This window comes from Ascaphus truei, chromosome 10 (genome assembly GCF_040206685.1).
Source record: "Ascaphus truei isolate aAscTru1 chromosome 10, aAscTru1.hap1, whole genome shotgun sequence".
NCBI lineage: Eukaryota > Metazoa > Chordata > Amphibia > Anura > Ascaphidae > Ascaphus > Ascaphus truei.
The window spans coordinates 4236569-4256030 of NC_134492.1; the positions used below are offsets into that span (position 1 = coordinate 4236569).

Here is a 19462-nt window from a genome sequence, read left to right on the forward strand (position 1 = left end):
TTCTGTCAGCCCAAATGTGAGATAAGGAATCTCCTCTTTCTCACATGAGGCTTTTTACAGAGCTCTCATTAGTCCAGGTGGGACTAGTTAATTGAGTGGCTGCAATCAACTATCTCTCTACTGGATTCTCAGAGCTCAGAGCCTGCTCTGAGACAGCATAAGTCCCTGTTACAATGCTATACACAGGTGTTGAAACCTGCTTCATTCACCTTATGGGCATATATCATAGAGTGGTTATGCTGCAGTCAAGGATTTGTCGGTCTTCCTAGACATCCGGCTCCCAGCCACCGTTCCCATTTCCTGTTCCTCCTGTGCCTTTGTTTTGTGTCCAGACTCCCTCTGCCCTGATCTGTTTATGTTCCTGCTTTGAGTCCTGTTCACATTAAAGGCCCTTGCTATTAAACTAGTTTGCCCTAGTCTGTTTCCTGCTAGCAAGTCCCAGTCCTGTTCCTGCTCCCTAGTCTAAATCCCTGCTCCCTAGTCTCAGTTCCCGCTCCCCTGCCCTGCTCCTGCCTTCCTGTTGCCGACCCTGCCTGAGACCACGTCGATCCTGCTTGCTGCCTGCCACCGAACCCTGCTTGTGACCACGACGATCCTGCTTGCTGCCTGCCACTGAACCCTGCTTGTGACCAAGATGATCCTGCTTGCTGCCTGCCACCGAACCCTGCTTGTGACCTCAACAATCCTTGCATGCTCCCCGCAGTTCCGGCCACGAGGTCCTACTGCTCCAGGAGTCTCCCCTTGCCAGGATTATGGGTAGTGACATACAAATGAGCAGCCATGGGAATGTCACTTTCAGCTTCATATTACCCATTTTATTACGTGAATATGGAGGATTTTTTACCTGCTGGGTTAGTCACTGGTCCCAGTCACACAGCTGTTTCTTCCTTTTAACTCAAAAGTCTTGGAAAAAAGATATATCTACAAAGTATGTGTTTGCATAAGTTAGTGGTAAATGCGGGTTCTCTTGCCCCTGCCAACATAATAACAAATCCATTAGGGGGTATTAATGGTATTAAAGGATTGCTAGGTTTTAAATCTTCTAATAATTGAAACAGGATAATATGTTTACCTCGAGGGCCATACACTGAGGCCAGTTTGTCATCCAGCAAGAAGCTCGGCGTCAAATGAATGTATCTTCCCGGTTCCCCACAGCCTCCATATTGCAAAGTGTACGGGTCCTCTCCATACTTCAGGAAAGGGTCAGCAATAATAACATCTGCCTAATGAAGTAAAGGATATCTCAATAAGAAACAGCGCAGCGCTATTCCACTGGTATTATTTACTTGTTCAGTCGTGTTCGCAGAAGTAATTTACTTTTCTGAATTTACTACATTCGGATTCGGACGTCCAGTGACTAGCTCATATAGTATTTAATCGATGCGATATTTGTAATCCTTGTGAGTGCATCTCGCTGATATTAACGATGTATACTTAAGTAATAATCCTGAAGAACAGGGCATTACTGGCCAATAATGCCCTGGCTGGAAGACTTTAACCCAGCCAGGGCATTATTGGCCAGTAATGCCCTGTTCTGAGGGGATTATTACTAGTGGTGAGGGGTGGGGGGAAGAGAGAGGTGGAGGAGGGAAGAAGAGAGGGAGGTGGGGGGGAGGGAGGTGAGGGGGGAGGGAGGTGAGAGGGGGAGAGAGGTGGGGGAGAGCGAGGTGAGGGGTGGGAGGAGAGAGATGAGGGGGTGGGAAGAGAGAGAGATGAGGGGGAGAGAGAGGTGGAGGAGGGGGGAAGAGAGAGAGGTGGATGAGGGGGGGGAGAGAGAGAGGTGGATGAGGGGGGGAAGAGAGAGAGAGAGGTGGAGGAGGGAGGGAAGAGAGAGAGGTGAGGGGGAGAGAGAGGTGAGGGGGGAGAGAGAGAGGTGAGGGTATGGGGAGGTGTTGAGGGGGAAAAGGGATGAGGGGGAGAAGTGGGGGGGAAGAAGAGTGGAGGGTGAGAGGTGGGTGAATGGGAGAATGGGAAAAGAAGTTGGGAGACAGTGATTTTAACTACAAACTATAAAAAAAAAAACAGATACAAGTGACCTTAGCAGAAGCTATACAAGTAGTGGAAGAAATATTACTTTGCTGCAAGTAACAAAGGTACTATTTGGGACCCGACAGCTTCTGACAGCACTAGCAGCTGTGTGAGAGAGCCTGCATGTGCTGTGAGAGAGAGCCTGCATGTGCTGCTGTGTGTGAGAGAGAGAGAGTCTGCATGTGCTGTGAGAGAGAGCCTGCATGTGCTGTTGTGTGTGTGTGAGAGAGAGAGAGAGCCTGCATGTGCTGTGAGAGAGTCTGCATATGCTGTGAGAGAGCCTGCATGTGCTGTGAGACAGCCTGCATGTGCTGTGAGAGAGCCTGCATATGCTGCTGTGCTGTGTGAGAGGAGAGGAATGGAGATGCCGCACTTCCCCTGCATCTCTGAAAGGGGAACTGGCAAGTTTCCAAAAGTTCCGGGCATTACTGAAAGAATAATGCCCGGAATTCTAACCAATCAGAGAGCAGGGATTTCAGTAATGCCCAGAAATTTTACAGCTTTAGCCTATAATTACCAGTAAAGATAGACTTCCCTTTGACATGCGCCTCTGCTTGTTTTTTCTTTTAAAACTGGAAAACACTTTTTGACCCTTCTTTGCAGAGAGGCTGCCAATTTTGGAAAATTTCCCCTAAAATTTCCAACACTTCGGAACTTCCTAAGCTTGGCACTATTTTGCGCTAGTAATAGGTTTGATGGTTATTATGATATATTATTAGGTTTATTTTGATAATAATTATAATTATTGTTTGTTCTTGTATAGTGCCAGTTTTCCTGTGGAGCTTACAATCTATGTTTTTGGTGCCTGAGGCACAGGGAGATAAAGTGACTTGCCCAAGGTCACAAGGAACTAACACTGAGAATTGAACCAGGTTCCCTGCTTCACTCTCAGTGCCAGTCAGTGTCTTTACTCACTGAGCCGCTCCTTCCCCTGCTTCACTCTCAGTGCCAGTCAATGTCTTTACTCACTGAGCCGCTCCTTCTCCCAGGTTCCCCTGCTTCACTCTCAGTGCCAGTCAGTGTCTTTACTCACTGAGCCGCTCCTTCCCCTGCTTCACTCTCAGTGCCAGTCAGTGTCTTTACTCACTGAGCCGCTCCTTCCCCTGCTTCACTCTCAGTGCCAGTCAGTGTCTTTACTTCATTGCTTGTTTAGGCCGTGTTTCAGAAGGCACTTGTAGAAATGTCACTTTTCAAATAAACAATTTACCACCCGAAGGACCTGCAATGCTTTGCATCTTAATTCTTTTGCACAAAAGACGAGCACGTACATTACAGAAATGATACATACTATATCCTTAGGAGGAACAAGTAGAATAATTGTACATCTTACCTTGTCATATGTTTCTGTTTTTGACTTTGTATAGTTATTTTGTGGTAACCAAGTCAAAGGGATTAAGATTTTTACACTCCTTATAAAAAGCCGTTTCTTTGTAGCATGAAATAAATAATTTGTAGCCTCTTTCACCATGTTCTTTCATAGAAAGTCAGACAAAGAAAAGAGAAAATAGATTAATTTTAAGGTGACTCCATAGTAAATATACACACTGAATAACAAACAGTGGACATTTCATAATTGTATTGATTAAAAATCATATTTCATTTAGACATGTTACTTTCTCTAAAGTGCTGCAGATGTTTTCAGTGACATATACTTATAAAATAGAAAGTGAGCAGAAAGAAAAACATTTAATAAAGCCCGGCATATGATGAGACAGGTTGCAAGCAAAACACATTCAGGTACAAGTATCTTTTCAGTAAATAAGAGATGGGATCTTCGGAGAGTTTGTGGCAGGGCGGTGTGACTGGAAACAATACATATTTTGGATTATGCTTTAAAAGAAGAAGACACTGTGAAGGGGGGATGGGACAGCAGCAAAGCTGGAAACGGATTCAATAATTTTTGTGAAAAGATAATTTTTAGTCATTTGAGATTATAGGCATTCTATAGTTACATGTGTACTAACATTATGTTTACTTTTCCATGAATGTATATTGTTTTATTGAACCACCAAGAGAGCATGAAACTTTTGTGGGATTATAAAAATGACTAGAAATGTACGAAGCTTTCGCTCGAGTTCGGGAACAACGCAAAATCCGTCTTTATTTTCAGAGAAAAACGCTGTGAATAAGTCAGAGCTTAGTCACAGCGCCAAGCATTTCAATGCATAATGCTGACTCCAGATCCTGAAATAGGGATGTTCTGGAGAGGAGAACATGCTCGGTGAGTCACTGAATGTGACTGAGCCTGATTCATCAGCAAAACCGCAGATTGATGGTGGAAATGTAGGATTTCCGAGAAACTTTTCGTTTTTGAAAACTGTGCAAACTGGTTCACCTGCTATCTATATTTGGTTAAAAAAATGTGAAAATGCATTTTGGAAAGTTTCACACATCTGTGTAAATGACATCCTACAATCTCACGTCAGTATGTAGCTGCTTGCAATTCTGCTAAACTAATGGCAATATTGTATGCACATTCTGGGTAAATCAAAAAGCAATTAGTTCTAGTGATAAAATAACACTTATACTCGAACATGACACATACTGCAGCAGACCCTTGCACCCTCCTATTTGTGATTGTGGCTGTCAGGTTGCACTCTCGAACGGCTGAAATATTTAGGCTTTAGTATGGGAATTTGATGGTGAAACTCATTATGAACAAGTATTGCATATTTTCTATTATATTGTACATTATTTATCACAAACAATGTTTCCAATGTGAACTGAAGTGTGTGGCTATATTTCCTTATTCACTAATAGCTTTTATGTAAATTAATTATGTCACATGTGTTTGCACTATTCCTTTAAATCAATTACAATATATACATTGTTTTTATGTACAGGATTGCTGCCTTCCCTCATATAATACATCTCATTAGATCTGTGCGAACTTTGCAAAAGTTTGCGCACACGGTGAAATGTGCCATTTTTTGCTAACTTTTGTCTTGAATAAAGTAGGAAGTCTCGCAATCTTCTGTATGTGAGGTCCGATGTTCACCTGACCTTGGTATTTTTAATATAATTTTCCAAAACAAATTTCATAGTAAGATTGAATGAAAATTGGCAAAACAATTCCCTATTTGTCCTTAATTGCAAACTAAAATTGTGACTTTTTCACACATCACATTTGATAAAATTAATAAAGGCTATTCTGTAGTTATCTCTTATACTGTACTGTACATATGACACTATTAAGCCTTTATACGTATCCAATTCTTCTGTAACATTTATCCTATCTATCCTAATGGGATAAAAATGCTTCAAAATAATTTCATTTTGTTCTTACCTGAATATTTTCTATAATTCTGACATCCTCAGGTATTCCTGGATTAATTGCAATGACAATGTCTTCATAGCCACCATTATTAAGTTTAACCATAGAACATTTTGCCGTGTAGAGAACTTGAAATGCTAAAACTAAAGCAAACACATTCCAGCAGAGTGCCATTGTGTACCTTGTGTGCACACTTTTTGCTTGTGTAAGTCTGCATGAGGTGTACAGTATATATACTCAATCCCTTATCGCAATTTTTGCAAGGACTTTATTATATTGTCTGTTTCTATTGGTGGATATTTTAGCCAGCCATCATGTTCATTTGTAACACTGGCAATTACAGATGAGTCAACAACATTTACAATGAGAATCACTTGATTGGGAACACTCTCCTACATACTGAAGTGTTCCCTGTTTCTTATATTGTATGTGATTTCAGAAGAGACATTTTGCTTCCTGCAATATTTTGCTAAAGCAGATACCAGCCATGCACATAAAACTGCTCATCACTTCAGCTTGCGATCCCAGTGGCTGGAATTCTTTGTTGCTTATGCTATATCAGGACGTTTTTTATAAAATTCACCATTGACAATGGTGAATTGTCGGGTATTTCATCTCCGTTGATGGACTGAGTATGGATCCCATTAAGATTCAGGATGTTGTGGAATGATCTATTCCAAAAAATGAGAAAGACGTTCAGAGGTTTATGGGCGTTGCCAATTTCTATAGACACTTAGGGCCTCATGCAGTAAGCGTTGATAAGGGAATTATCGCCATTTTATAGCCAAAATTGGGTTTGAGATTCAGTAAGCGCCGATAAATGCTTGATATCGCCATGTTTCGGAGCCGATTATTTTGTTATGGGCAGTCGGCTGCCGATAAGCCTGTTTTCGCCACTGATCGCCACTTTTTTAAATCGGCTGGATTCAACAAAAAAAAACAGCTTATCGGGCCTGATCGGCACTACGAAATTGAGATGTTATGGCCAATTTCTCCCGCCAACTAAAGTTGGCAGTTTGGAGGGGAGAACGATCGCTAAGGCTGCCGGAACGGCACTTAGAAAAAAAAATCTTCTGTACATCAATGGAGTCAATGGAGCGGGGACGTATAACAGTATAGTACTGTTTACGTTTCATTGCTCACAATACAAACGTCATTTGCATTACAGTGTGGGGGCATTCCCTGCATTGTGTCACAGCTGACGTGTATTATTTGCATAACATTATACTTTTACATGTTTGCAGCATTTGCGGGTCACATTACTCATCATGTGATGATGTGGCAAGGGAAAATACTATACTCAACTCTTAAAGGAGAACCTCACATCATATCACACATTTTAATGAACTGAGCGACAATTATTTACATGATGTTACACATGTCACACATGTCACACATACACAGTATATTCATCTTCCTTTACATTACACAATGCTAGTAATGTGTCACGCATCTTTAAACGTTCATGTACATCTGTATTCTCATGTTTACATATACTTTTGGGTCCTCCCTATTTTCATGACGTCACTTATTGGACGCTCAATCACATTGCATGTTTACATTGTAACCGTAGCATTACAAGCACTTCAACCTAACTTATACACACATGTACAGTAATTCAGCATTGGGACACCTTGTAAACTCATTCTATACCAACTATCCTCATTACACAAATGCATGCATATGCACACGACTATTCATTGTTGTCAACATGTCACAATAACATGGCTAATTACACATGTTACACACAACTTTTCCCACGTCAATCTCAGCCTTTTTGTCTAATTACATGACTGACTGTTGCGTTCACAAGTGTTACATGCATTGCACATTACACTATTTATTTTCAAGCAATCTTTGTACAAAGCTTCACGTCACATCATTGGCAAATATCATCATTCCCTGCAGAATACACACAACAAATACTTCTAAGAACAACTGCACACAGCTTGCCACAGAAGTACTTTATTATGTTAATGTAACACCTTGCATTTTACTATGTCACCTGACATCATCGCATACCTATTTAAAGGACGCCCATTACCTGATCATTCACAGCTACTCATTTCAAAATGTTGAGATTGTTTAGGAGACGGAGGAACATTCTTTTCTATGACATGCTTGATGATGAAGACAATCATATAGGGCAAGGGAGGGACACACCGAGGGACAGTGACAGTGACAGGGACAGTCACGCGGATACGACAGAGACAGGGAGAGGGACAGGAGATCAGAGGAGAAGACAGAGGAGACAAGTTGTGCCTCGTCCGCGTCTGTACAGGGAGAGAACCCTGTTAGATGGGATGAGTGAGGAGGAGATTGTAAGTCGCTATCGTTTGAGTTCAGCAGCAATCTTAGCTCTTTATCAGGAGATAAGGGGAGATTTAGATTTTTTCACAGCCAGAGGTCGTGCAGTCCCTGGGCTTGTTAAAATGCTGTGCTCATTACATTATCTTGCTTCCGCGTCATACCAGACAACTGTGGGCATAGTGGGCGGGGTCTCGCAATCTACATTCTCGCGGGCCTTGACCCAGTTTCTCTATGCACTCAATAGACGCGCTAGGAATTATATTCATTTTCCTACAGAGGCGACAGAGTGGCTGGAAGTCAGGACTGGCTTTTATAATATAGCAGGGATACCATGTGTGCTGGGTGCAATCGATTGCACACATGTTGCTTTGATTGCACCTAGTCAGAGTGAGCATGTGTACCGCAATCGTAAGCACTACCATTCACTCAATGTACAGGTGGTATGTGATGCGACGATGAGGATAATGCATGTGGTACCCAAATTCCCTGGTTCCAGTCACGATTCCTCCATCCTGAGGAACTCTTCAGTCTTCCATGCGTTCGAAGAGGGACATTTTGAACATGGTTGGCTGCTGGGTGAGTACACATTTACATGTTATAACACAAAACACATTTTTATTTAGGAATGTTGGCATTGTACAATTTGATCACTAATATCAGCTTATGTGTGCTCCATTCATTATAGGTGACTCAGGATACGGAATTAGGCCGTGGCTCTTGACTCCGGTGCTAAACCCTCAAACTGAAGCAGAGGAGAGGTACAATGCAGCCCATATATCTACAAGATCTGTTATAGAGAGGACATTTGGCCTACTCAAGACCAGATTTAGGTGTCTGGACAGAACTGGTGGGGCTCTTCTATACAAGCCTCAAAAAGTGTCTGATATTATCCTTGCCTGTTGCATTTTGCACAATGTTGCACTCAGGCACAATGTACAGTCAGACCTAGCTGAGGCTTTGGTAGACGAGCATCCCACCCATGTAGCTGCTGAAAATGAACAAACAGCCAGTGGTGGCCAGACACGCCAGAATCTCATCAATTCATTTTTTTCTTGTAAGTAAAAACATATATGTTCCAAGTTCTACTTTTATAGTTACATTATGTTATCTTAACAATAATGTTTTTTTATATACCCTTCTGGTAGGACACAGATGAATATGGGTTGCACACCTTTCTTTTCTCTGCTGTGTGCACAAAGGGATGTGGCACCGGTATGTTATTGTTGCACAGGTTATATAATCCCTCTTCAATTGTACTTTAGTTGTGTGTATGTGAATACAACTGGGGTAACAAAGCACTAATATTTTAGCATTGTGTTGTTCCTTATGCTAACACAATACACATATTATGCCCATACTCATTCATGCTTCTAGTATGCTTACATACAATGTTATTGGTGCAGTGTAACATGTACATCCATATGATGTGTACACCAGGCTGATTTACATTTTGAATGTCATGAAATATACATGGTGTTGCACATTTAACACCAAATACACACTTTGCTGTGTTGTTTACGGTACTGAAGATGGCATGTCAATGTTTGCAATTTATATATTGTTCCTTTGCATTATAGGTATATCTCCAGTATGACTGATCATGGTATGTATATTTGCTGACATCTCTCATAAGATGTGCCTACATCAATCTTCCTATAATTATTTGTAGTAAAAACCCAACATATTGGTTTAAACACAAATGTTACATATATGTACTTTCTGTATCATGTATATGCATTTAGCTACTCTTGAGCTTTCATGTGCATTGTATTAGAAAATGATTACTCCCATTTCATCACATTTTATGTATGTTTCCTTATAAATTCCATTAATGTAATATAGAGGTGTTTGGAGACAAGGGGATAACTGTAGTTATTTCTTTACTTACGGGAGATCATTCATCACGGATGAAATTGACTGATCATAAAACTCCATGCATGAATGCCTGCAATCACAACAATGCGTACTACATCTTATATTTAGCAATGTTGGTGTTTTGTAATGCTAGGAATTAATAGTCAACATTAATTTAAATTTGTGACATGTGTATGTATAAGTCACACGTGTGTGGATGTGTCCTACATGTACCAAGTGTTAAACTGTTAACAGAGAAGACAAATTTGTCGCTAATGTTACTGTCATTTAGCATTTATAATTTACCAATATGACAATGTTGGTAATATTTTTGGAATATAAATCACGTCACTTCATCATTATCATGATGATAATTATCAAGTATTTTCACAATTGTAACGTCAATCACGTGCACATTAGCATAGACACACTTTGTAAGACAACTGTTTGTGTCTGTATCAATTTGTGTAGGATCCATGTATAACACCGACAAATGATAACACCAGCTTTATTATGGTAGCTTATATCATCATATTGACTATACTATGTATTTTTATAACGTTTAATAAACACAGTAAACTATAGTTAGTTAGGTTAATGAAATATACACAGAAACGTACTTCATTACATGATGTTGATGTCATATTCAGAACTTCATGCATTGTAGGGGACCACAACATCTGGCCAATAACATTATTTGCTACAGTCCCAAACCATTTTATCAACATACCCATGTAACAAGAGATTTTTAACAATAAATGGCTAGTTGGTTGTAAGTGTCCTTTACATTGGGAGAAGGAGTGGCTCAGTGAGTAAAGACACACACTGGCACTGAGAGTTTGAAGCAGGGGAGTCTGGTTCAATTCCCGGTGTCGGCTCCTTGTGACCTTGGGCAAGTCACTTTATCTCCCTGTGCCTCAGGCGGCAAAAAATAAATTGTAAGTTCCACGGGCCAGGGACCTCAGCCTGAAAAATGTGTCTGTAAAGCGCTGTGTACAACTAGCAGCGCTATACATGAACATGCTCATATTATAATTATTATTATTATTATTATTATTATTGTTACATAGTTTCGACAGTCATACGTTCCATTACACAATAGAATACACAAATGTGTTAGCAGAGTGGGAATGGTTGTTATATATAAAACACACCATGCCATAAAATGATAGTAGTCATTAAAGAACACTCAATAAAAATTCATGAGGCACTATTTTGCAACATCATTATGTTAATTAAGTGCTTATGCAATATAGGCATAAGGGTATCACATTTTTAATTGTTTGTTAATAAGCGCTGCAAGCAATATAAAATTAGTTCCATATGTAGTATAGTAGTCGGTGGCTCCTCCTCACAATCATCTCATATAAAGGTAGACTCTTCTGAAATCATACATTGATCCGATTGTATCTTCCCTGACATCTCTGAAATACAGCAAACACATGATGGTCAAATATGGCACCTTACTATATATGTATCCGTGACAACGCATTACACAGCTCTATATGATTGTGTACATACACACGTCACTCACTTATATGTTAGAAGTACAAGTGTACATCAGTATGTAATGTTTCTTTAAATTTGTAGCAGGCATAACTATGTATATGATGTGAACGTTGCCTGTATACTGACAAATGTGCGCGCACATCTTAGTGTGCGCACGCACTTCACGCTTGGCTGCACTAACTGTTAGCGCATGCGCAAAACAAAGCGTACGTTGTGCGTTCAATACATCTTGAAAATACCATTAAACATAAAATCTTTATTTCAAATACAATGAATACGAAACTACATTCGTTCTAAACGAGTACATCTGTATTCTTTTTAAACAGACGTGTTTGGACAGAAAGGACGGCCGATAACACAATGCGCAAATGCAATACGTGTGACGTCATGTTAAACCAGCGTGAAACGCACGCTAACACTCCTCCCACTCAATTAACATTCGGCTAACGCCCACTTTACGGCTACAAACACTGAGCCGCACACATGACACACTGCAGTTACCGTTACTATAACAAAACATGACAGCCAATAGGCTTTGAGGCACGCACGTCGCTTGGGGGCGGGACTTACATCCGTAATCCTTTTTAAGGACGCCTTGGGCCATGACAAGGGTCCCACGTCATACGTGGTGGACCCGCTTTTAAATGTTGCATGATAACAAAACAGGTATGTGTTAGAGTTATGTTAAAATGTTGCTAATATGGTTAAAGGGATAGGAAAGTACGTATATTTATTCCGTCAGCAATGTGTACTACTCTTTCAGGTTATACTATATTGTATTCGGCAACAATTTCTTTGTGATCGCTACATGTTATGCAGTCTGCAATGTTACGCTGTATCCACGCATTGAAAGGGAAAATGGTGGTTAAAAAAATAAAAAATAAAAAAAAACATTTAAACGCACAGTCAACGCATAACGGTTGTTATATTTACCATTCTTCTAGAATTAACTCTTCGTCTGGCTGCAACTGGTCGCTCCAGAAATGCAAGGCATTTTCATCCACGCTTGACCCACCCGCTGAATCCAGTATGACACACATCTCCTCCATGAAGCGCTCATAGGAATCGCCACTGCTTTCTTCAAACAATTGGTCGGGAGGTAGGTTCATTTCTTCTGGTTCCCATTCCAATGCATTTTCAGCTGAAAGGCTTGGTACATAATCATAGTACTTTTGTTGTTGTACAATGTGGGTTTCAGGAATGGAGGGTGCAGATATTGCAGCAGGTATCGATTCACACGGAACAGTAGTAGCGGATCCATTGCTATTGGCATTAGGAATAAATATGCCTTTCACAACAATATATGTGCCCTCTTTCAGGGTAAAATGCTTTTCCTTTGCAATCTTCCAGAAACCATAGGTGTGTTCTAGCTTATCCTGCACACGTTCAAAAAAGTCATTAGTTGATAAAGTGAATCTTATTGAGGAATTAAAATTCCGCGCATGCCTACGGTCTTGGTAATAAGGATATTTAGCTCGAATCAAATCATAGATTTGGCGTGTGCTTGCTTTGTGTCCGCGACTGTTTAAAATTGCTTCTGAAACCATGTACTTATACCCTAAAAGGGGATTCATATTGTTAACGAATTCATCAGCCATGTCAGAGTAGCACAAAAGATGTGTGCAGTTCTGTCTTCTTTGCTCATCAAAATGATTCTGCTCAATGGCTAACAAATTCCTGTGTTTCGTTTTCAAGGTCAATAAAAGTAACTACTTTTACTCCTTATTTCAAACGCCAATTGGATGTGTCCTTTTAATTGGGTTAAGTTTTGTGGTTAGTGATAGGCGAATGTGGGAAAAACATGTATCATTTTTTTATCTCGTTTGTGAAAACATTCCTACACTTATTTCAGTAACATTGAGTTTTCTAGAAAAATAACAAAGAGCACTGTGTGAAAATAGTGCTTAGACAGCCATATCAGTAAATACACACACCTGCAAAATGAAATGTTTTTTTCCCACATACATTTCTGTGTGTATTTGAAAGTCTGGTTAACTACCTGTCTGCATGAGTTTAAATACGTGTGTATCTATATATATATAAATATATCTCTCTCATAAAAATATATATATATTGTGACAAACGGCTTACTCCGGGGCTCCGTCGTTTGTCCGGGACTGTTTAGAACACGGTCTTTTAGGGTAGGTTAAATGATGAGGCGTCACGTACTGTTCCTTTAAACAGGCTATGCCTGGTTTATTCAGTCCCAGGCACTGAGACTGCCACAGTGCATACAACAGAAAACAGATCAAAACAAAAGCTGCTCACCTGAGCGATAACTTAACTTAGATATCCCTGACTCAGGGTTGGAAGTGGCTTTTCCACTTCCAACATCAAAACACGGTACTTTTGCAGTCTTACACAAATGAACAGAAAGATTGAACCTGTTTGGGGAAGAGGCTTCTCCCCTCTGTAGTTCAGCAGCCTTCCAGCCTCCTGGCTCTTGTGGGGAGACCAGAGCAAACAGGAAATCAGTCTTTCATACCTGATTCCTAATTAGCATGACAGGTGACAGAAATCAGGCAGCAGACAAACTCTGGTCTGGATCTCTCATCCCTCAGTTCCAGCGCTTGCCAAACTGTGGGATGGAGTGTATGTATTATAAGGCTGCACTCCCAGGCCAAACAGGATAGAAACTGTCTAGTATCCTGGGAGCCCTATATACGGAATTTATTACCATCCCATGGTTTCTGTCACATATCCTCCCCCCCAGCTCAGACCTCGAGGGATGAGCGACCATGGATATTAGGGAGTGCATCCTTGACAACCCGTCAGCATTGCCATGTTTGTGCCCTGACCTGTGTTCCACAGAAAATTTAAAGGGTTGTAGGCTTAGGAACCACCTGGTCACTCTAGCATTCTTTTCCCTGTTTTGACACATCCAGGTAAGGGGTGCATGATCTGTGACCAACCGGAATTTTCTCCCCAACAGGTAGTATTTGAGCGTCTCTACAGCCCACTTTATTGCGAGACACTCTTTCTCTACTATGGAGTAATTTTTCTCCTGGGGATTTAGTTTCCTACTTAAATAAAGGATGGGGTGCTCCTCACCTTGAGACTCCTGGGAGAGTACCGCCCCCAGCCCTACCTCAGATGCGTCGGTTTGGACTACGAACTCTTTGGAGAAGTCAGGTGTGACCAACACTGGTTGGGCACAGAGAGCTTCTTTCAGGCTTCTAAAGGCCTGTTCGGTTTCGGGGGACCACTTTACCATTAGCGGTCCTCTTGCTTTTGTGAGGTCAGTTAGTGGGGTTGCCTTAGTTGCAAAATTGGGAATAAACCTTCTATAGTACCCAATTAACCCCAAAAAGGTCCTTACTTGTTTTTTTGTAACTGGCCTTGGCCAATTTTGTATCGCCTCCACTTTGAGTGTTTGGGGTTTGAGTAAACCTCTGCCAATAGAATATCCCAGATACTTGGCCTCCTCCAGACCAATAGTGCATTTAGCGGGGTTAGCAGTTAGTCCAGCAGACCGGACTGCGTCAAGCACAGCTTGGACCTTTGGAAGGTGGGATTGCCAATCTTCACTATGGATTACCACATCATCCAGGTAGGCGGCAGCATACCGAGCATGTGGTTTTAAAATTTTATCCATCATTCTTTGGAATGTGGCGGGAGCTCCATGTAAGCCAAAAGGCAACACCTTATACTGAAAGAGGCCGTCTGGGGTTGAGAAGGCTGTCTTTTCTTTTGCCCTTTCTGTGAGGGGAACCTGCCAGTACCCTTTTGTTAGGTCTAGGGTTGTCAGATATCGGGCTTTGCCCAGTCTCTCTACAAGTTCATCTACCCTGGGCATAGGATAAGTATCAAATTTTGACACCGCGTTTAGTTTCCGGTAGTCATTACAAAACCTTGTTGTACCATCTGGCTTTGGGACTAAGACTATAGCTGTTCCACCCACTTTGGGATTCCTCAATTACACCTAGTTTTAGCATTTTTTTAACCTCTAAACTTATAGCCTTTCTTTTGGCCTCTGGGATTCGGTACGGTTTAAGGTTAACTCGGACCCCCGGTTCAGAGACTAGGTCATGTTCAATTACGCTAGTTCTACCTGGCCGTATAGAGAAGATTTCTTTGTTTCTTTTCACTAAATTCTGAACCTCTCGTTTCTGATGAACAGACAGGGTTTCAGCTATGCTAACCTCTGGGTCAGTTTCTTGATTCTCTGACGGACCTGGGGGTACTAGGGTTAACAAGACTTCTCTATCTTTCCAGGGCTTGAGTAGGTTTATATGGTAAATTTGCTCAGGTTTCCTCCTACCTGGCTGTCTTACCTTATAATTTACTTCTCCCACTCTTTCCAAGACCTCATATGGCCCATGCCATTTAGCAAGGAATTTACTCTCCACGGTGGGAACCAGAACTAGTACCCTATCACCTGGAGAAAAAATTCTGACCCTAGCACCCTTATTATATGTATTCCTCTGTGCTTCTTGAGCTTTCTCCATGTGTTCCCTCACTATGGGTAGGACTGCAGCAATGCGGTCCTGCATCTGGGCAACATGCTCTATTACACTTCTGTAAGGGGTAACCTCGTGTTCCCAAGTCTCTTTGGCTATATCCAGTAAGCCCCTTGGGTGTCGGCCATACAATAGTTCAAACGGGGAGAAGCCAGTGGATGATTGGGGAACTTCCCTAATGGCAAATAACAGGTACGGTAACAAACAATCCCAGTTTTTCCCATCTTTATCAACCGCCCGCCGTAACATGCTCTTTAAGGTTTTATTGAACCTTTCCACTAAACCATCTGTTTGTGGATGATAGACTGAGGTTCTGAGATGCTTGATTTTTAGGAGTTTACATAGCTCTTTCGTTACTTGGGACATAAATGGTGTTCCCTGGTCAGATAGAATCTCTTTAGGAATCCCGACCCGGGAAAACAGAACTACTAACTCTTTTGCTATGTTTTTAGCTGAGGTGCTACGTAGGGGAACTGCCTCCGGATATCGGGTGGCATAATCTAATATTACCAATATATGCTGATGTCCCCTAGCAGACTTTATTAGGGGTCCTACTAGATCCATAGCAATCCGGTCAAATGGTACCTCTATTATGGGAAGGGGTACCAATGGGCTGCGGTACGCCTTGAACGGGGCGGTGATCTGACATTCTGGGCATGAGGAACAATAATTCGTAATTTCTGCCAGAACCCCAGGCCAATAGAAGCTTCGAAGAACCTTTTCTTTTGTCTTTTCCACCCCTAGGTGTCCCCCCAATGGATGACTATGTGCGAGGTGTAATACTACGTTACGGAATGTCCGTGGTACCAACAATTGTTTAGTTGTAACTGATTTCCTTTTATCAACCCGATATACTAGGTCGTTCTCTACCTCGAAGTAGGGGTAAGCAAGTGACCTATCTGGTTGGCCAGGAGTACTATTCTGGTCCCGTATATTTCCCCTTGCTACCGCTAATGTGGGGTCCTCCCACTGGGCCTTCTTAAAACTCCCAGGACTGACCTCTATGTCAGCGAGGGTCTTATCCGGTTCTGGGGTGGTAAGTGTCTGCTCAACATCTTGATTTGGGGTATTCCCTACCAAAGTAGTGATGGGGAAGGGAATTTTACAGCACTCCTCCTTTTCCCCCTTCTTATTTGGGCCCTCGTCAACCTCCATTTCTGAAAAAGGGAAAGGATTTGTTTCTTCTAATACTTCATTATGGTCCGCTATTGAACTCTGGGCGCTATTCTGAGCGGGGGACCACATTTTTAGAAAATGGGGAAAGTCGGTCCCTATTAACACATCATGTGCCAGTTTGGGTACAATACCCACCTTGAAATCTAAAGAACCAAACTCTGTTTCAAAAAAAACATCAACAGTGGAATATTCATGATTATCCCCATGTATACAACAAATTGCCACTCTTTGTGAACTGTTTCCCTGTTTCTTCTTAATGGGCAAGAGGTATTCGGACACTAGTGTGACCATGCTCCCAGAGTCAAGAAGTGCCCGAACCCTCTTACCATTAACCTTTACAAATGCCCACAGATGGTTATTCAAGGGGTCCTCTGGGCTAGGGCCCATACATTGGGACAACAGCGAATAAGGTTCCACGCTGTTGCATTGCATGGGCTCATCATTTAGTGGGCAGATTTTTGCTGTGTGGCCCCTCTCATGACAATTTACACATTTGGGTACATAGTCTGTGTCCCACTTAGAGCCTTTTCCCGGCTCCCCATGTTGGCTATTGCCCTTAGTGTGCGAACCACTGTTGCTGGTGCTGCGTGAAGGTGGTCGCCGCTCTTCAGTGCCCCTTAACCCCGGTACCCTTTTACCGTCTCTGGAAGAGTCCTGGAACCTCGGGTAGTGGGGTTGCTCCACGACTGTGGGTTGCGGGTGCTCTTCTGCTGCATTGTACCTTTCTACGAGGGCCACAAGCTCATCCGCATTGTGGGGGTCACTCCGACTGACCCAACGGCGTAAGGCAGAGGGAAGTTTCCTCAAGAACTGGTCCATGACCAACCGTTCCACGATGTGGCTGGCTGAGTTGATCTCGGGTTGTAGCCACTTCCGGGCGAGGTGGATGAGGTCATACATCTGGCTTCGGGTGGCTTTATCCATCGTGAAGGACCATGCGTGAAACCTTTGGGCGCGAACAGCCGTGGTTACGCCGAGGCGGGCGAGGATCTCGAACTTCAATTTTGCATAGACGTTAGCTTCGGCTGGCTCTAGATCAAAGTAAGCCTTCTGGGGTTCGCCGCTTAGGAAGGGTGCGATTAGACCAGCCCACTCAGCTTCTGGCCATCCCTCTCTCTGTGCCGTGCGTTCAAACGTGAGAAGATAGGCTTCCACATCATCCGAGGGTCCCATCTTCTGAAGGTAGTGGCTTGCCCTGGTCATTTTCGGAACTGGGGCTGCCGCTGCCAGTGGAAGGTTACTGATAGTCCCCCTCAGGATCTCGAGTTCCTGCTGTAAGCCCTGAGCGAACCGCTGTTGCTCCTCTCTCAGCAAGCGGTTTGTCTCTTGCTGGTTTGCATTCGCGTTTTGCAGGGCTTCATTCGTCTGTTGCTGGTTTGCATTCGCCTGTTGCTGGTTGGCATTCGCCTGTTGCTGGTTGGCATTAATCTCTTGCTGGGCTATTAGCAGCTGTTGATGGGCTGCATTCGTCTGCTGCTGGTTTGCATTAGTTTCTTGCTGGGCTATTAACAGCTGTTGCTGGGTTTCATTCGCGTCTTTCTGGGCAGCGACATTGCGTACCAGCGCACCCACCACGTCTTCCATCTTGTTTGCAGAGGATGAAAAAAACTTTTTTTTTTTTTTTTTTTTTTTTTCAAAGTTCTTCAACCCGCAGACCCCCTAGTGCTCTGCCCGCATTCTCCACCATATGTGACAAACGGCTTACTCCGGGGCTCCGTCGTTTGTCCGGGACTGTTTAGAACACGGTCTTTTAGGGTAGGTTAAATGATGAGGCGTCACGTACTGTTCCTTTAAACAGGCTATGCCTGGTTTATTCAGTCCCAGGCACTGAGACTGCCACAGTGCATACAACAGAAAACAGATCAAAACAAAAGCTGCTCACCTGAGCGATAACTTAACTTAGATATCCCTGACTCAGGGTTGGAAGTGGCTTTTCCACTTCCAACATCAAAACACGGTACTTTTGCAGTCTTACACAAATGAACAGAAAGATTGAACCTGTTTGGGGAAGAGGCTTCTCCCCTCTGTAGTTCAGCAGCCTTCCAGCCTCCTGGCTCTTGTGGGGAGACCAGAGCAAACAGGAAATCAGTCTTTCATACCTGATTCCTAATTAGCATGACAGGTGACAGAAATCAGGCAGCAGACAAACTCTGGTCTGGATCTCTCATCCCTCAGTTCCAGCGCTTGCCAAACTGTGGGATGGAGTGTATGTATTATAAGGCTGCACTCCCAGGCCAAACAGGATAGAAACTGTCTAGTATCCTGGGAGCCCTATATACGGAATTTATTACCATCCCCTGGTTTCTGTCACAATATATATAGTGTATATTGTACTATATGTATAGTGTGTGTGTGTGTGTGTGTGTGTGTATATATGTATATGTATATGTATATGTATATGTATATATATATATATATATATATATATATATATATATATATAATGTATCTTTTTTTTTTTTTATATTGCAGGAGTACACACAACATATTGATGGCAGTAAGTAGGCCTTGTATGAAACCTATTCAAATGGTGATAAACATGAGTGAATTAAGTAATAAACATTTGTTTGCACCCAATAATGTTAGAGGCTCACACTTAGTATAGTTGTCAAACATTAGGCCTGTATTATTAAAATAGTGTGTTTTCACAAGGAAGCATGAAGTGTATGTTTTTTGTAAATACATCTATACCAGTTTAGATAGTACTATATATATATACACACACACACACACACACACACACAGTGTGTGTCTGTGTGTGTGTGTGCATATATCAATACATACTACATATATTTTAGTATAAATTCAGAGATGTTCTTGAAACAAGAACACATAAATGATTAAAGGACAA

General features: G+C 42.1%; 1 protein-coding gene across 2 annotated transcripts in view; it reads right to left on the minus strand.

The window, feature by feature from the left end:
• Positions 1-5527, minus strand: part of LOC142503443 (calcium-activated chloride channel regulator 1-like) — a 30391-nt gene extending 24864 nt beyond the window's left edge. For both annotated transcript variants that reach the window (XM_075615617.1, XM_075615616.1), the window contains exons 1-3: positions 5315-5527; positions 3359-3499; positions 1073-1223 (exon numbers count right to left, since the gene is read on the minus strand). In XM_075615617.1, the coding sequence (XP_075471732.1) occupies positions 1073-1223; positions 3359-3499; positions 5315-5476 (454 nt within the window). In that variant the 5' untranslated portion in view covers positions 5477-5527. The remainder of the gene's footprint in view (positions 1-1072; positions 1224-3358; positions 3500-5314) is intronic.
• Between the last annotated feature and the right edge of the window lie 13935 nt (positions 5528-19462).